The 19,827-nt window shown below is 37.5% G+C and overlaps 1 protein-coding gene across 1 annotated transcript; it reads right to left on the reverse strand.

Annotated features, from left to right (window-relative positions):
* Nucleotides 1-9,867: 9,867 nt before the first annotated feature.
* Nucleotides 9,868-12,155, reverse strand: LOC149966186 (uncharacterized). Its single transcript, XM_090167480.1, has 2 exons — nt 11,019-12,155; nt 9,868-10,893 (listed from the first exon to the last, which is right to left on the reverse strand). Exons 1-2 carry the CDS (start codon nt 12,153-12,155, stop codon nt 9,868-9,870), a joined length of 2,163 nt encoding a protein of 720 aa, XP_090023606.1.
* Between the last annotated feature and the right edge of the window lie 7,672 nt (nt 12,156-19,827).

Genomic DNA, 19,827 nt, shown 5'->3' on the forward strand with positions numbered 1-19,827 from the left:
TTGCATCACATTCGAATCGACATCCCGAAGGTTTAAATTTAATTGATGGTTATTGTTCGCTTGTTGATTTCGCCCGGTACCTACGCTGCTACACGTACCTCACAAAATGAGTTTTTTCAAAATGTTCACCTAATTTAGCGAAAGTTTGATTTTAAGCATTTTTATTTAGAAAGATTTGCTCAATTTAAATATCCGTTCCTTAATTGTGGCCTGCTCCAAAATATATTTCGTAATTATCATTAGGACAGACAAAATGTATACAATTAAATCGATAATTCATAAAGCAACTTAATGTACTCAATCTGTTTACCCACACTTCATTAACAAAATTTCCTCAAGTTAAAACCACGGTTCAGACCATTTTTAAAGTTTTTTTAATGAATGTATTTCAAAACAATAAGGCTAAAAGGAAAATTCAAAATGAAGCGCCTCCTAGTACAATATTTGTAAAACAGTATTTCAAGATGCTGTTGAAAGTTTCAGATTTTCAATCAACATAGAACTAGTATACTTTAATAATAGCATATTATTAATTGCTTCTCTATAACGCTATCTATCTATATCATTCTCCAAGTAGCGTTTAGATTCACATTATATTCACTCATGGGTTTTAAAGATATTTAAATTTACACTGTGAATTCAAAGGAAGCAGATTTTCTCAATCAATATCCTCTGTACACGAGAAGTCACTTTTCTAAAAATCTTTTTACTTTATGAAATTTGTTTTATTTAATTAAAAAATATCAAAAGTTGAAATAAACAGGATTACATTTTGATAATCGAAAGTACTACTACCAATGAAGACAATTTTGTGCAAATATTATTTAATGAAAAGTCGTTGTAATTATTTCGTAGCTTAAGCGTAAGAGTATTGAAATATATTCTGAACACATTAATGAAATGACTGCTCTGTTATGTAGTGCTACTCTCAACCTTATAATCATTTGAGTTATTCATCAGACAGTTAAATACCGCCTTTAAAGTTAAATCAGCGATCCAGAGTTCTGATGAAAGAAAACTAAACTTGCAATATTCAGCGTTATTTTAAAGTAGTTCTGATTTGAAATCAAGAACGAATCATATAAGTTCAATTTTTACTAAGAATGAATACTAGATTATCATCCCAGTCATCCTAATTTGCTCTAATTTAAGCCCCGCCCAAATCTTAACAATGAAATCATAGATGGTATTCACTAAGAGAATGTGCCGTAGGGGTTTTTCAGTAAACTGTACTGACAAAGCGTAATTTTATGACGTGGATTCTTGTAAAACATGTTGACTAATCTGAAGATAACATAACTGTTTAAAAAATTCGGTTTTCCACCTTTTATTCAACAGTTGGATTATCAATGACACCTCGAAAACCAAAGGGTGCCAGGCAAGACGTCTATTTAACAGAGAGTAATCTTAGTTTCTTTTATCTGTACTAAATAAGTTAATTTAAGTTATCAAAAGTGTTTCACGCGTAAATATTCCTAGTAGGAGGCATAATTTCCCGGGTTTTGGGGTGATATTTACTTGATTGGTTTACTTTTAATTCATTCCCTTCACCTCAAATATATAAGGGTCAAGTGAGTTGTAGCAGCGAAACATGACTCACTCTGTTCGAAAATTTGATTTTCTTTCGATTGTTAGAATATTAATTTAAAATTCCCTTTTAAATGAAAACTTTAACATTAAAGAATTAAAAATTAAGCCATTTTTTATCAAAACATTACGACTTGTTAGAGGATACCTTTTTCTAAGTGGTTCTGTCTGATTAAAAAACTGAGCTTCTAGAGCGGAAATATAATTACATTTAATGTAATAAACAATTTGTTATTTTAGTCGTCAGTATTAAAATCTGTATTACCTTGACCAGCGTTACTAGTATTCTATGAGTTCGAGGTTGTACTAGTTAAAAATATAATTTTGCAAGCGATTAAATTGGTGACTTTGACTAAATTGGAAATTAAAAAGCAATTTGTTTAACTTACTTGCAGCTCAATTTTTTTAAAAGTTCCAAATTTTAAAAACCTTACTGAAATGTTTCATTCTCATAATTCAGTTTTGAACACTTGCAAATAATAATATCGATATAAATTATATTTTTTGCAATAATCATTTTAAATAACATTCTTTAACAAATTTTACCTCAAAATATTTTTCAAATGATGGAATTTTCGATTTCTACCTATGAAATAGTTCTTTTTAGTAGTAATATTTGGGGTATTTTTTGAAGTGACTTCTCTCAGAGGATTGATTAATAGACGTGCATTTGGTTTACTTTGAAACATGATCTCCTTTTTCGGGCAAATCTGATGTAAGCAGTGAACGGAAAATTGTTTATAATAGGATAAAAAAGCTATACGAGCTTGTAGGGTAAAAACACGTAATAGAATACATGTAAATAAACGTACCTTTTTGTGGAAGTTGGCGGCTTGTTTTGCGTGAAATCGTGAGTGATCACGGTGCGCGTCGATTGATGGCAGTCAGCGTTTACTCCACAATCCAAGGTTTTTTGGCAATTTTTCCCACCTATAGTTTGTTCTTTTTTAAAACAATTCAATTATACAAAGCGTGCTTTTCTCGGTAAGAAGAATCATTAATATATTGACTCTTGTTTGTGCGAATCAACATAATTATATTATACAAATTGTGGGTTCAAGATAAGTTACGTTTACCTTATAACGCTGCGCAAAAACAAATTGAAATATAGTCGAATATATATTATATGAATATGAAAATGAGAAATATTTGAAAATGAAAAAAAAAAACAGAAATGTATTATAAATTTGTATAAATAATAAAAAAAATCTTGACTGGAGGTCAATTTGTTAAATAGGGGAAACAAAGTGCTAAAAAGGCGAAAATGCCCTTGATAAGTAACGGTTTTGGTGCCACTGCCGTTTCAACTTTTTGTGAATGAAAAAAAAATCAATATTAAAATGAAAATCCTTACTATAAGAAACCCTTCATAAACTGTAATATAAATATTAATAATTGTAGGAAATAATAAAAATTCGCTTTTTTAAACAAAAGAAAACACCTATACAAATAATCAAGTGAATAAAAATTCTAAATTCTGGTGGAATTTTTCAACAAAACGATGGCATACTCCAAATATGCTCAAGAAACTAAAAAGTGACAATGGGGAGTAAATAAATGGATTGACAATAGTTAGTTTATAAAGAATACCAAATAAAACCAAAATCACGCGCGAAAAAAAATAAACCACAAAAAACTCCCACCTTTTTATTATATAACAAACTGTATAACAAAATATTAAAAAAAAACCCCTTTGATAACCCGTCTGTTTATTACAAATAGTGCAAATGAATTTAAAAAAAACATTAAAAAATATTAGAAGTAAAGAAAAAATCTATATCCCAATCAGAACCGAGATTTTAGAATATCTTGGATTTTCAAGAATAAAAAAAAACAGAAAAGAAAAAATGTTTATACTGTTGTTGGTTGTAATTTTTCTGTAAATGAAAGATACATTTTTATTGGTTGTTTCAAATATAGACATTCACTATCACGTTGCAGTTCTTATTTCAACCAAAGATAATAAAGACCTCGAACCTAAAGCATAGCGCCGATTTTTTTTTGGGGTGGTGGGTAAACTCACCCGATGACGGCACGGCGCCCCAATTTTTCAATAATCGATGGCGGCGTTGATATTTTTCGGCGGCGGCAGCGCGAAGCAGCAAAATAGTATCCCCCTTTTGAAACTTTGTGAAAAAAAATTCCAAAATGTTTACGAAGAAAAAAAAAGAAAAATACGTAGAAAATCTAAAAAAAAAAATCGGCGGCGGGATAAAAGTTTTTCGGCAGCGGTGCGGCGTCAGAGAAAATATCGGCGGCGGCGGCGGCGTTGGAACGGGGTGCTAGGCTCTACTCATTCCCTTGATTTGAAATCACTGCCTGCGCGTAGTCAATAGCTTTTGCCCTCTTCCTATCGGAACTCCGAAAGAATAAGCTGCATAGTTACCATGGTAACCAACTATAAATAGGGCCCTACACATTCCGATGGAGGTCGACTTTTCGAAGGTCACGTACCGGAAGTGGTTAATCACTTCTTTACAAAACCGTCAATCGAACAGACCTCTGAATTAGAATCTAGGATACGGTGTTATACATGTATATTAACTCAAATTATTTTAAAAGCCAATTTTTTTATGAAAAATAATTAGTTATTTGCAAAAATTATTTAAATCATTTTAATTTCGTGGTCTTTGCCAAATATATCAGGTTATTCGATATGTGCATTTAAGTATTATGCTACCACCAATTTTTAGACATGACCCCACTTACAACGCAACTTATAGTGGCCATTTTTTCCTGCAAAAACTACAAAATTTCTTAACAGCTTAAAAAATCGAGGTACGTACTATTCAATTTTAAACCAATCAAATTTTATATTTGGTTGGAGGCAATTTCGTACTATTATAGGATCTAAACGACTTTGATCGAGACTCATTACATTAATTTTTATTGATAAATTTTAAAAAAGCTGCTACATTCGGAGCTTTCGGACCGTGGTCCTTCTTTAGCGAGTGACTGTTACAAGTGATTCCTTAACACGAATACAAAACCAAAAATATTTCTACCATTGGGCAATGAGCTTTAACCCTACCTAACTTGCAATACCGTGCCAGACTATCGGTCGCCTTTCTGGGTTCTCCGCGTTAATATCATTTTATACTAAAAATACTATAAGACGCTACCGTTAGGTAGCCCAGAAAAAAACGTATTTACAAGAATCGTTCAAAAATTATACAATGCTTAAACTTACACAATTACATATATGTATAAAACAACAAAGTAACTAATTAATTCTATTTATAACAGTTACCTTATGGGCTACAAATTCTTTAGGTATAACTGTATCAATTCTATCTGAACTATTCTTCTATACAATTACCCTATATTTTAATTTTATATTTATCCAAATTAAATAAACCCCAACCTTTTACTCCAACTGAGCCACTTTCTAGATTTAAATTCCCGCCTTGTTCAATGAACACTGACTCTTTGAAATTTCTTTTAATTTTTATCTAAATTACATTAATTTACTTACAGCCAATTAATAGTTTTCCACTTCTATCGTTCTACCGAATAAAAGCCAGAACAACTCGAATTAAGCAAGCCATTGAAATGGAAAAAGAACTTTCACAATGAAGATTAGGTAGAGCATTACTTTGAGAAACGTTTGAAAACTAGGAGGTCTGCTGGATATTTACAAAAATTAATGAAGCAATATTTTAATGTTTAATGTTTATTTTCCATTGATTTGGCTGAATAATTTTAAGTAAGTGGTTCGGAAATAAAAGAACTTGAAAAATATATCAACTGCAATTAGTGCGTTACGTCACTAAACATTTAAGTAAATGTAAACATTGTTATTGTTCATGGTAAAATTTTAATTAATTAATTTTTTAACAGTAAATGTAGGGAGGTGTTGGCTCACGTGGCATGAAGTGTTTGCCGCCACCTTCCCCCGCATTGAAACCAGGTCACCGGAATAAATGGCTTTAAGAGTCGCTAGATGACTTGGGCCGAAGGTGGTGCCTAGCTGATTATAATTATTATTATTTATTAAAAATTTCAAATAGTTAAAACATTTTATTATGTTATGATAAAGTCGTGGTTTATATATTCTTTTACTAAAGGATAAACAATAATAATTTTAATGCAGCTTAAAGATATTGGGGTATTTCCAATCTATATTGTCTGCTACGAGTGGGAGTTTTGTGGAAATTTTTATCATTTGTTTTACATAATTTTACCCCTTTGTAGTTAAAGCGTTTTTCTTTCAGACTGTTGTACTAAAATTAGTTATATTTGTGTTTTTCATCAGATATCGCTAGCGTCGAAATCAAAACGTGATACTTAAACTACATTTTGATCCAAAAGGCGGGACATAAAAGTATCCCTCGCGTTGATTGTCTCGGATGTAAATTTTACAATAACTTCAATTTTAGTAATTTTTAACAATTTTTTTTAAATGAAATATATTATTTAGTTTTAAGTCCACTAAGTCGAGTATAAGTTGTTTTATCATAATAATTATAAATAGTTGTTTCGCTATTTTGAATTTTATCTTCCTTTGCCATTAAATTATAGTAAAGTCGTTTTTTCTAAGTATCTGGTAAATTCATTGCCATCTCTAATAACAAAGGCCTTATCATAATATAGGTGGCAATGATTGAGTCGACAGTTGCTCTGAAAGGTATCCCATGTAGCTATAATCATCCTAAAGGCTTCTTATAAAGCGCATTCTCACTCAAAAATAAAGGTTCTAGATTTCAGACATTAAGATATGAGTGCAAAACCCAATTATCGGTGAACATTTCTAATAAACCTAAGTATGCAGTTAAATTATATCAATTTTGCACTTTTATTCCATTAATGATATTGGTATATTTTGAAAAATATTCTATTAACGCAGGTAATCTTAAGTATATACAAAATAACGACCTTCTGGCAAGTGACTTAGAAAATTCAAAATAAAATAGTACTTTTCTTACTGTACCATACATACTGGCTAGATATATAAAAGAAATTATAACTGTGTTATATTGGTCATGGTTTGTACAAATGCTTTACATCTTCGGTTCAAAGTGGGGTGGCGGAGTGTTTAGCACTTTCGCCTCGCAGCAAGAGGAGCCGGGTTCGATCCCAGCTTGTGGCACTGGGTGAAAATCCGGAACTACTCCTTCTGCGTAGAGTTAGTAAGTTCTCTCCCCACTGGTTAAAGGGGTTTTCCCCCGAGATCTTCGGTTTCCCCTTCCCATAAAAACTTGCTGAGGTTAACGGTAATAGTTAGTGTAGGGAGCTGTTGGCTCGCGTGGCATGAGGGGCTTGCCACCACCCTCCTACGCATTGTAACTCGGCCAACTGTTACTTGATCACGCACAAGCAACGTTGCTTATGTGGTCGAAGGTGGTGCCTTGGGTATTAGCTCTATTTAAAAAAAAAGAAAAAAATATCTCCAATAAAAAAAAAATCATCCTGGAAAACCAGGCAAAAAGGTTGGTTTTTGGTATTTGTCAATGCAAGGAACATATTTGTAAGTAAATACAGCTAGGTTGACGAGTTAAAACAATGGTTGTGTTGTTCCTAATGTTTAGACGTCAAATAAGAAGAAGATAAATCGAAAAAGACGACTTTGAATCAATAGGTTAAACGGTGGAGGGTGGACTTACTTGCAAGATCATTTGGGGAAGGTATAAATTTGGTCATCCTGTAAACTATTCAATTGATGATTTTTTAATAGCTGTAAACGTTAAATAATTACATCATAAGGAAAAATGCCTACAATTTTTCTCTTGAAAATAAGGTTCGGCGAATCCACGACATCTCTACAGGAAAGTAAAGGGTTCCATATTGATTATTCATGTATTGCGTTGTTAGAATATTAAATAACATCCAAGGTTGTCAAAGAGATAAGGCTCTCTTTGCTGTCGTATCTTTTTCTGCCTGGTGGGAAAAACAACGAAACACCATAAAAATTTAGTACTTATATTAAATAGGTGTTTTCATAAAAATAAAAACATTATAGTGCGACCAAGCTTGGTAATAAAAACACTTGAATTGTTTGGAATTGTCATAAAGCTCTGAAAATTGATACACATGTAAATACTGGATAAACATGTTTTTAAAAATCCTAGTAATTGAGATTTAATTTGACATTTAACCACTTGGTGGCGAAAGTTTTTTTTTGGAGCTCGTTATGAGCGATTGTGACGGGTGGGACAATTCAGTCCGCTCGTCCATCTGATTAATCAGGTGTGAGATATGTGTTACGGCCACGAAAACGGGGGGATACTTGGGGATAGGGACGGGACACCCGTGGCGGAAGTATGACAACCAACCGTTGGGGGATTAGTGGTCGTCCTCACACGGCCATCCACAAACTCTGCCTCAGAAACGCTTGGGAGTACAGTATTTGTTATTAGAGCCATTTTTAAGACACTCTAAATCCACACTATTTGAGGAACACTTGTTTAAAATATGGAAAAATGTTCATAACTCACGTAGTAAAGGTGCTAAAGTTGTGATTTATTTTGGATTATACTTACAAGGAAACGACCTGAGGTGTTACTCACCGATTAAATTTAAACTCGGGAAATTAGTAGACATTGAAGTAACTTGAAAACCAGTGGCGGGGCCAGGATTTTTTGCGGATTTAGGCGAACTCAAAAAATGGTGCCCCTTTTAACATAATTTAAATCAAAAAGTGTTTTAGAAAAAAAAACAGATTTTATATATAAAATCTACAAAAATTAGGAAATAATTAATGGCATTCTTCTATTGCCCTTTTTACCAAATTCTTAAGGCTCTCAATGTCCGTTCACAAGTCGTGCTCGATACAGGTATACACAAAATCACAGAAAAAACTTCAAAATATCTGGAAAACCGGATTGCATTTCAACTAGTAGATCAAAAACTCTTCTAAGGAACTAAGGTTATTAGTTGTAAGGATATTTTTTGCTACCTGAATCTGGCAATTTAACAATTTAGTATCAAAGTGAAAACGTGAGAATGATTTACAAAAGGTAATTATTTCTTTCTCATTCAGAAAATGTTTCTAGTTTTGAGGGTTTGAAGCTATCAAAGAATCCATACAACGACGAATTACTAGTTAACCTTTTGTTCATTTCAAAACTGATAATAGGCCAAAACTATTCGCTTGCTTTGGGACGAAAAGAATACACCTTTTACCCCAAACTACCAACTTCTTCCATTCAATAACAGCCAAACTGTATTTTGAAGCTACTCGCTATTTCCTAAAAATTACTCCAAAACTTGCGAATAGTTTTCGTCTAATATCAATTATTTTAAAAAAATATCTTTTAAAATTATCAATTATTTAAAAAAATCTTTTAAAATTTGATTAGTTCTATCAACTGTAGTACCATACACTATCGAATTTTTAAGTTTTATATTCGAAACTCTCAGTCGTGTATTTCCTTGACTAATACTTTCTTGTTCTGGCAATATTATAACAATTGAGTCAACCAATTTAGCGGCTTCATTCCAAATTTCTTGAAATGTTTTCGGTTCTCAGCTATTTAAGAATACAATTTGTGGCTTCACATAGATCTACTGCTCTTGAGTAAGCTATTTTAGAGTCCCGCAAACACTCTGCTAAGCTGTTGGTTCTAACATGCACTTCGAGCATTACCAATTTGTTGAAATCCTTCATCAAAGAAGAAGAAGCTACTTCTAAAATAGTCAATTCCTTTCTTTTACTTCTGCATCTAGTGTGGCTGCTTTGAGGAATTTTCAAAATCATTTTATAACCAAGTTCCTTCTGGGCTTCTATAAAATATTCGCTGCTCAGTGTTGAGTTACTTTGGAAGTTATAAATTGCTTGGAGTTAGCCGAGCAATTCTCTAACTTGAAAAATATCCGTTCAATAATCAATTAGTATTCAGTGAATGTACGGGCATGGTCCACCGAAAGCTTCTTCCACGCGTGCATGTACTCCACTTGTATCTTTGGACATGACACTTGCCCTATCACATTTACAATTAACAGATTGATTACAGCTGAAGATATTGTTTCAGCATTGAATTTATGTAGATCTACAAATCCTAAAACATTTCCTTCGCCGCACATTTGTAGGTATATCTCGCGCAGACCCTAAGCTGCTCTACGCCACCTTTCTCCCTTGATTCGTCCGCAATAAGATAATTATACGCCCCTGAACTATGAATCTCTTCGAATGTCGTTCTTTGAATTATAGTGCCGCATATTTCCATGAGTTCATTTTGTACGCTGTAATGAGTGTATTTCCCATTATTAATTTTATTATACTAATTTTTTTGATCAATTATCATTCATATTTTCTCTATGGCCCCTTAGAGCAATATCTTGTCAGTATTCATAAAAAGCCGGATGGATTTCCTCGATGATTCCCTCTTGAAATTGGCTTCTTAAGATGTCGTCGTATTCTCTGAGGAGTACTGGATTGCTGGCTAACTTGTTTAAGAGACTCGTTGTTCGTTTCGTTGCCACAACCAGGTTATCTTCTAAGGCGTCCTTGTTTGGTTTCCAGGGTAGCTGGACTTCATAGCGGTCGCTGACTAATTTGACGGTTTTGTGGAAGCAATCTAGGACATCGGTGTCGGCGGGGTTCTCTAGTTCTTCGGGTTTTACACCCATGATTTCCAAGTCCCAAAAAGAGCGTAATTGTTTTGAAACGAGCTCTTCTTCCGACACGCGTTCCGCGGCTACGCGCATCACATTTACCGAATTTAAGCCAACGATGGCCGGACCGACACTTAACGCGCTGGGCCCCTGGATGGTCCATCCAAGAACCGTTTCGATCGCGGCTGTTGACCTTCCGAGTCGCTCGTGACGGTCTCGCGCGACTTCCCAGTAGAAATCCGACCCGATTAACACTTCGACCGACGCGTGTTCGCGGTTAGGACGACGAACATTTGGATAATCGGCCATAATTAAGCCTTTACTTTGCATTTTCTGTACGATTTCACAACTAGAGACTGAAATTACCGATCCGCATATTTTTGGGGTTTCGAAAGCTATGATTGACACTGACCGGTTAGGGTCATGGATGTTGCACAATACGACGCGTACTTTCTTTCTCTTGGAATAAATTGGAGTGTCGCTACCGAAATGATTGATGCGAAGTGGTTCCTCGCCAATAACTTCTAATTTCAGACGGCGCGAATCTTCTTCCTTAATGAACGATAATTGACTCCCGGTGTCTAGCAAACAGCGGAGTTGACGGTAGTCTTGGGCGTCGGGGCTTTTCACGGTGGCCAAGGCTGTCTGCAGAAGTACGACGTCTGACCAGCTCGAGATTGCGGAAAGTACGCTTTCGGGAGGTTGATTTTTCGGCGGCTCTTCGGGTTTCTCTGGCGATCCTTTTCTCTTTCTCTTGAGTCACAAAGGGTGAAATGATGTTTCCGCTTGCAATACTTGCACTGTTTAACTCTTCCTCGACAATCTCCAACTCTATGACCTTCTCGCAGACAGTTAAAACATCGGCGTTTACGCATTACGATCGCTCGTCTCTCTTCTGGGCTGTGTTTCACGCATTCCGTAGTGAAATGATCGGTCGCGTCGCAAAACATGCAAAACTTCGAACCCGTTGTCACACTCAAAGCGGCGAAACTGCCCTTCGGACGCTGTTCGGGGCGGGATTGGCTACCTTTAACTTCGGAATGGTGTCTTTTGAAATCGTGGTCGGTTTTTCTTGGTCTGGTTAGCGCGGCGGCTCTTTCGCGACTGGAAACCTCGCGTAAAAGGAATTTGTATATTTCCTCGACCTCCCACTCGGCGTTCGCGTCGAATTCCCGGTTAAACCCGATTACGATGTCTTCGGGAATTAGCTCCATAAGAACGGGTGAAAGTAACGCGCTGTAGGCACTCGTGGTTACACCTAAATTTTCCAAGCTTCTGATCTGGATTTCGCAATGATCGTAGAGGTTTCGTAGCGCAACGATATCACTTGAATCTTTAACTTTTGACATTTTTAGCAAATAATGCATGTGGGCTCCTATGATTGCTTTTATACTACCAAATTGAGTTTTTAGAATTTTAACTGCAGTTTCATAGTTTATGCTGGTCGTTTGCAAACCCGCGATTGCCCTAGCTGCTTTGCCTTCGAGATAAGAACGTAAATATGTAAACTTAACTGACGGCTCCATATCGCTACGATGAATGACGGTGTCAAACTGGCTCCAAAATTCCTGCCATTGTGAAGAATCTCCGGAGAACTTCTTAATTTCCAATAATGGCAATCGAACTGGCGGCGCTTGGAAACGGCACGACGAGCCGCACGACGAATCTTCGTCATCTCCGCCGTTGGAATAGTGGGCATCTTTGCTTGGTGGTTTTCCCGCGGCGCGCTGAATTAGTTTGGTCGCCTTGAACTTGTAGGATACGATTATATCGTGAACTTCCTCGGTCTTGCTAACCTCGGACTCGACCAACGATTCGTCTAACAGCTCCTGGATCTGGTGGTTCAATACGAGTAGTTTTATCTTCTTCTCCTTCAGTACTGTTGCATTAACTTCTCTTCGACGATATCTACATCGGGCGTTCTTTTCTTGATCTTCTTCAATCACTTTTATAACGTTCGTGGTACTAGTCCGTAATGCAGAGCGCGCTTTTGTTGCTTTACCAATGTCCGACATGATTAATAACAGTTCTTACAGTCCCAGAAATTTAGTCCAAAATTAAAACATCCAAAGGTGGGTCACGGGTTTCGGCACCAAAATGTGGGAGAGCAATACGAACCCGACCGGTTACCGACTGAAAAATAACCCCACTCCTCGGGAGAAAACCCGAGCGTTACACGAAGGGACGAAATCGGCCAAAACCTCATACGTCATGGAAATTTCGAGTTGCTTGGAATCTTGCAACCTGTGTTGGAAAACTAAAGGGGCGCGGGAATCGCTGACAGAAATCTTCACCGTCCGTTGCTGGACAAAGGGTCCCCCCTTTGGAGGGGGCACGCGCTGAAAGGGTGTGAAGGAGGCTACTGAACAGGCGCTTCTCCATAAATACAATTTCTAATGATACAAAATGGAAAAATACTCAAGACAAGATATCAGAAGTAAATGGAACTTAAGTACACTCAAAACATTACAAAAATGAAATAACAACAAAATGAAATACAATACAATACAATAATATGAAATGCAATAAGAACTTAATTATAAACAAAATATTATGAATATTTTACAAGCATTTCAATTCTTAAAAAAGTAATTGGAATTAAATTGGAATTTATTGTAAAAAAGTCTTTGTTTACACTGTACTTACAATGTTAGAATTTATTATTAAAAAAACTATTGTAATGTTAATCAGAATCTGACCATTCCTATGCATATATATTTGCCTTAAGTATCCCAAATCTGAAATTTCTGTGTAAAAATATTATTTTATTATTATTTTATAATTTTCTGTGGTAAAAATATTTATTGGCCACTTTTGGCCAAATTGACCACAAAATTCACTTTTGTCCAGGCCGGAATTTTCAACTATTTTCCAAACCATTGTCCACCTGGCATTTTCCAACATAATTTGCTAAAACCTCTCGATTTCTAAAGATTTTGTCTCGTTGATTATCGTTAACCCAAAGTGCAACGATCCATGTGTTTTCAACTGAAGATATGCTACTATGCTAGGTAGTTTGTATAAGCTATTTGGTGACTCGATGTTTCTGAATCAAAATGCTTTAAGAACTCTTTCCAAGCGTTTTTCCAAATGGCGGCAACAGAAACGGAACACTTTTTTCACTTGATACCGAATACCCAATCATTGTATATTTTTTGTACCAAAAAACGCTCAGACTTCGATAGTGTGCACCAATCTTGGTTTTTGAAAACGGATCTAATTTTGGTTGTGAGGGAGTGCTTCCTTTGTCTAAACTAATGTCCTTCGGGAAGCTTGCTTTAGGCACTTTTAACTGCTAAGTCGAGCCAGGAGAGATAGCATTTATGTTTTCGAAACCAGTTAAATAACCATGAAAAGGACTGCAATTGTCAAAATTAACATTCGTTGAGAGCTCCATGTCAATGACAGATTGTGTTTTCTCCTCTCTTTAATTGATGTTAAAAAAATGGACGACTGACAATCTGTATTAGTAACCACTTTTGGTTTTGGTGTTTGGCGAAACGTCTTCATTGCGTATCTTTGACTCTATTCAAAACAAAGCTGCTTCTTCCTTTTTTGTTGTTTTTCAGCCCCTGATAGATTTTTTTTCCATTTGTACTCATTTTAATGTTCACTGAACAGCGATTATAGATGCTACACTTGTACTTGCTCTATAATTCAATATCGAGATTCTAACCTACCATCGGGTTATAAGAATGCAATTAATAATTACGCTTAAAACCAAAAACAAATAAGCTAAGATTAAATAAATATTTAACTGTCAATATAATATCGCTGCGTATCTTTGGTTAGAAATTATTTGTACACCCCAGATTAACTCCCTCAAATTAAAAATCCTAGCGACGCCACTGCGTAGAGATCAGGTGGGTCGGTTCTTATGGTAAATACAAATAACTTCTTTAGGTATGTACCTAATTTGTAAATTATGGCAATGGTTTTAATCTTAAATTATATGTAGTTTAGTATCTCCGAAAACATGTTCCATCGTGTACCCTACTTTATAAATAATTTCGTGTTCTGACAGATTGAGTGAATAGCTTAGCCCATGAAATAAAACTGAAAGATTTAATGTTCGTTCCTTATAGTATGAAAACCAAAACGTTAAATATTCAAACTTAATAATTATCAGGTCAACACGAAACAATAGTTGGATTATCATTTTTAAACGAGGCCCGCCAAGTGACTTTGCCTTAGTCTTCAGTAACTTATCTAAATTTTAAATTTCAAATATAATAAGAACTAAAAAATATTTATCTAGCCATACCAAAGTTTATGAAAAGATTAACGGTTTTATTTATGTCAGAAAGAAAAATAACAATATCAAGTCTTAGGCTTGGATGGAAAAGTAGGAGTACCGAGTCCAAGACACAAAAACCGCGAACACACACTTATTAATAATAAGATTGAAATGGTCCTATAGATGTCTTACCTGCCACAAAAGACAATCAAGAGCCAAGAAAGAAACTCTATGAAGTTGCTACGTCGACACGCTCAAACGTAAATTATGAATATAGCTCTCGTTTTAACCTTGACCCCATCTTCTAATTTTGAATTGTCGTTTGCACAGTCGCCTAGAGGCTAGAGTATAGGTCTATGGGCCCCTACTAAAAAGCATATCGGCATACCGGGCATACCGGGCATACCATTAGCCAAGATAGGAGCGAACTTCGCCAGAAATTTTCCCAGCTTATACAAATCGGCCTTGTTCGCTCTTATCTTAGCTATTGGTATGCCCATTGGTATGTCCATGCTTTACAGCCCGGGCATACCATTAGCTAAGATAAGAGCGAACTTGACCAGCTAATACCAATCGTTTTATCTTCATTTTCGCGCAAGGTTTTGAATGTTTATCCATTTGCCCGACATTTTTATTCAGTTTAAATTGATTTTAACTTCATTTTCACGTAGGGTTTGGAAAGCTTATCCATTTTACCGACATTTTTATTCAGTTTAAATTACTTTAAAATTATTTAATTTAATTTCAATAATAAAACTTGACATTAAATTGTTTTTACCTCATTTCCGAGTTATTTTCAATGGGCATACCTGCGCTAAGAGTGGGCATACCTGCGCCAAAGGGATGGAAAGTCATGCAAACGTTATATTTAAATGTTTTTCCTGCCTTTCCGAGTACTTCTCAATGGGCATACCTGCGCTTAGAGGGGCATACTTGCGCCAAAGGGATGGAACTTCATCCAAACGTCCAATTTAAAGGTTTTCCTTTCATTCCCCACTACTTTTAAATGGGCATACCTGCGCTTAGAGGGGCATACTTGCGCCAAAAGGATGGAACTTCATGCAAACGTCCTATTTAAATGTTTTTCCTGCCTTTCCGACTACTTTTCAATGGGCATACCTGCGCTTAGAGGGGCATACTTGCGCCAAAGGGATGGAACTTCATGCAAACGTCCTATTTAAATGTTTTTCTGCCTTTCCTACTACTTCTCAATGGGCATACCTGCGCTTAGAGGGGGCATACTTGCGCCAAAGGGATGGAACTTCATGCAAACGTCCTATTTAAATGTTTTTCTGCCTTTCCTACAACTTTTCAATGGGCATACCTGCGCTTAGAGGGGGCATACTTGCGCCAAAGGGATGGAACTTCATGCAAACGTCCTATTTAAATGTTTTTCTGCCTTTCCTACTACTTTTCAATGGGCATACCTGCGCTTAGAGGGGGCATACTTGCGCCAAAGGTATGGAACTTCATGCAAACGTCCTATTTAAATGTTTTTCTGCCTTTCCTACTACTTCTCAATGGGCATACCAGCGCTTAGAGGGGGCATACTTGCGCCAAAGGGATGGAACTTCATGCAAACGTCCTATTTAAATGTTTTTCTGCCTTTCCTACTACTTTTCAATGGGCATACCTGCGCTTAGAGGGGGCATACTTGCGCCAAAGGGATGGAACTTCATGCAAACGTCCTATTTAAATGTTTTTCTGCCTTTCTTACTACTTTTCAATGGGCATACCTGCGCTTAGAGGGGGCATACTTGCGCCAAAGGGATGGAACTTCATGCAAACGTCCTATTTAAATGTTTTTCTGCCTTTCCTACTACTTCTCAATGGGCATACCTGCGCTTAGAGGGGGCATACTTGCGCCAAAGGGATGGAACTTCATGCAAACGTCCTATTTAAATGTTTTTCTGCCTTTCCTACTACTTCTCAATGGGCATACCTGCGCTTAGAGGGGGCATACTTGCGCCAAAGGGATGGAACTTCATGCAAACGTCCTATTTAAATGTTTTTCTGCCTTTCCTACTACTTTTCAATGGGCATACCTGCGCTTAGAGGGGGCATACTTGCGCCAAAGGGATGGAACTTCATGCAAACGTCCTATTTAAATGTTTTTCTGCCTTTCCTACTACATTTCAATGGGCATACCTGCGCTTAGAGGGGGCATACTTGCGCCAAAGGGATGGAACTTCATGCAAACGTCCTATTTAAATGTTTTTCTGCCTTTCCTACTACTTCTCAATGGGCATACCAGCGCTTAGAGGGGGCATACTTGCGCCAAAGGGATGGAACTTCATGCAAACGTCCTATTTAAATGTTTTTCTGCCTTTCCTACTACTTTTCAATGGGCATACCTGCGCTTAGAGGGGGCATACTTGCGCCAAAGGGATGGAACTTCATGCAAACGTCCTATTTAAATGTTTTTCTGCCTTTCCTACTACTTCTCAATGGGCATACCTGCGCTTAGAGGGGGCATACTTGCGCCAAAGGGATGGAACTTCATGCAAACGTCCTATTTAAATGTTTTTCTGCCTTTCCTACTACTTTTCAATGGGCATACCTGCGCTTAGAGGGGGCATACTTGCGCCAAAGGGATGGAACTTCATGCAAACGTCCTATTTAAATGTTTTTCTGCCTTTCCTACTACTTTTCAATGGGCATACCTGCGCTTAGAGGGGGCATACTTGCGCCAAAGGGATGGAACTTCATGCAAAAGTCCTATTTAAATGTTTTTCTGCCTTTCCTACTACTTCTCAATGGGCATACCTGCGCTTAGAGGGGGCATACTTGCGCCAAAGGGATGGAACTTCATGCAAACGTCCTATTTAAATGTTTTTCTGCCTTTCCTACTACTTTTCAATGGGCATACCTGCGCTTAGAGGGGGCATACTTGCGCCAAAGGGATGGAACTTCATGCAAACGTCCTATTTAAATGTTTTTCTGCCTTTCCTACTACTTCTCAATGGGCATACCTGCGCTTAGAGGGGGCATACTTGCGCCAAAGGGATGGAACTTCATGCAAACGTCCTATTTAAATGTTTTTCTGCCTTTCCTACTACTTTTCAATGGGCATACCTGCGCTTAGAGGGGGCATACTTGCGCCAAAAGGATGGAACTTCATGCAAACGTCCTATTTAAATGTTTTTCTGCCATTCCTACTACTTCTCAATGGGCATACCTGCGCTTAGAGGGGGCATACTTGCGCCAAAGGGATGGAACTTCATGCAAACGTCCTATTTAAATGTTTTTCTGCCTTTCCTACTACTTCTCAATGGGCATACCTGCGCTTAGAGGGGGCATACTTGCGCCAAAGGGATGGAACTTCATGCAAACGTCCTATTTAAATGTTTTTCTGCCTTTCCTACTACTTCTCAATGGGCATACCTGCGCTTAGAGGGGGCATACTTGCGCCAAAGGGATGGAACTTCATGCAAACGTCCTATTTAAATGTTTTTCTGCCTTTCCTACTACTTCTCAATGGGCATACCTGCGCTTAGAGGGGGCATACTTGCGCCAAAGGGATGGAACTTCATGCAAACGTCCTATTTAAATGTTTTTCTGCCTTTCCTACTACTTTTCAATGGGCATACCTGCGCTTAGAGGGGGCATACTTGCGCCAAAGGGATGGAACTTCATGCAAACGTCCTATTTAAATGTTTTTCTGCCTTTCCTACTACTTTTCAATGGGCATACCTGCGCTTAGAGGGGGCATACTTGCGCCAAAGGGATGGAACTTCATGCAAACGTCCTATTTAAATGTTTTTCTGCCTTTCCTACTACTTCTCAATGGGCATACCTGCGCTTAGAGGGGGCATACTTGCGCCAAAGGGATGGAACTTCATGCAAACGTCCTATTTAAATGTTTTTCTGCCTTTCCTACTACTTTTCAATGGGCATACCTGCGCTTAGAGGGGGCATACTTGCGCCAAAGGGATGGAACTTCATGCAAACGTCCTATTTAAATGTTTTTCTGCCTTTCCTACTACTTCTCAATGGGCATACCTGCGCTTAGAGGGGGCATACTTGCGCCAAAGGGATGGAACTTCATGCAAACGTCCTATTTAAATGTTTTTCTGCCTTTCCTACTACTTTTCAATGGGCATACCTGCGCTTAGAGGGGGCATACTTGCGCCAAAAGGATGGAACTTCGTGCAAACGTCCTATTTAAATGTTTTTCTGCCATTCCTACTACTTCTCAATGGGCATACCTGCGCTTAGAGGGGGCATACTTGCGCCAAAGGGATGGAACTTCATGCAAACGTCCTATTTAAATGTTTTTCTGCCTTTCCTACTACTTCTCAATGGGCATACCTGCGCTTAGAGGGGGCATACTTGCGCCAAAGGGATGGAACTTCATGCAAACGTCCTATTTAAATGTTTTTCTGCCTTTCCTACTACTTCTCAATGGGCATACCTGCGCTTAGAGGGGGCATACTTGCGCCAAAGGGATGGAACTTCATGCAAACGTCCTATTTAAATGTTTTTCTGCCTTTCCTACTACTTCTCAATGGGCATACCTGCGCTTAGAGGGGGCATACTTGCGCCAAAGGGATGGAACTTCATGCAAACGTCCTATTTAAATGTTTTTCTGCCTTTCCTACTACTTTTCAATGGGCATACCTGCGCTTAGAGGGGGCATACTTGCGCCAAAGGGATGGAACTTCATGCAAACGTCCTATTTAAATGTTTTTCTGCCTTTCCTACTACTTCTCAATGGGCATACCTGCGCTTAGAGGGGGCATACTTGCGCCAAAGGGATGGAACTTCATGCAAACGTCCTATTTAAATGTTTTTCTGCCTTTCCTACTACTTTTCAATGGGCATACCTGCGCTTAGAGGGGGCATACTTGCGCCAAAGGGATGGAACTTCATGCAAACGTCCTATTTAAATGTTTTTCTGCCTTTCCTACTACTTTTCAATGGGCATACCTGCGCTTAGAGGGGGCATACTTGCGCCAAAGGGATGGAACTTCATGCAAACGTCCTATTTAAATGTTTTTCTGCCTTTCCTACTACTTCTCAATGGGCATACCTGCGCTTAGAGGGGGCATACTTGCGCCAAAGGGATGGAACTTCATGCAAACGTCCTATTTAAATGTTTTTCTGCCTTTCCTACTACTTTTCAATGGGCATTCCTGCGCTTAGAGGGAGCATACTTGCGCCAAAGGGATGGAACTTCATGCAAACGTCCTATTTAAATGTTTTTCTGCCTTTCCTACTACTTCTCAATGGGCATACCTGCGCTTAGAGGGGGCATACTTGCGCCAAAGGGATGGAACTTCATGCAAACGTCCTATTTAAATGTTTTTCTGCCTTTCCTACTACTTCTCAATGGGCATACCTGCGCTTAGAGGGGGCATACTTGCGCCAAAGGGATGGAACTTCATGCAAACGTCCTATTTAAATGTTTTTCTGCCTTTCCTACTACTTCTCAATGGGCATACCTGCGC

This window comes from Leiobunum rupestre, chromosome 1 (genome assembly GCF_980474605.1).
Source record: "Leiobunum rupestre chromosome 1, qqLeiRupe1.1.hap1, whole genome shotgun sequence".
Classification (NCBI taxonomy): domain Eukaryota; kingdom Metazoa; phylum Arthropoda; class Arachnida; order Opiliones; family Sclerosomatidae; genus Leiobunum; species Leiobunum rupestre.

What these genes read in the sequence shown, in the direction of transcription:
- LOC149966186 (XM_090167480.1), bottom strand. Translation starts at nt 12,155, where the DNA reads ATGTCGGACATTGGTAAAGCAACAAAAGCGCGCTCTGCATTACGGACT. An exon ending in CAGAAGAGAGACGAGCGATC is followed by an intron (nt 10,894 to 11,018) that starts GTAATGCGTAAA and finishes TTGTGACTCAAG; the next exon opens with AGAAAGAGAAAAGGATCGCC.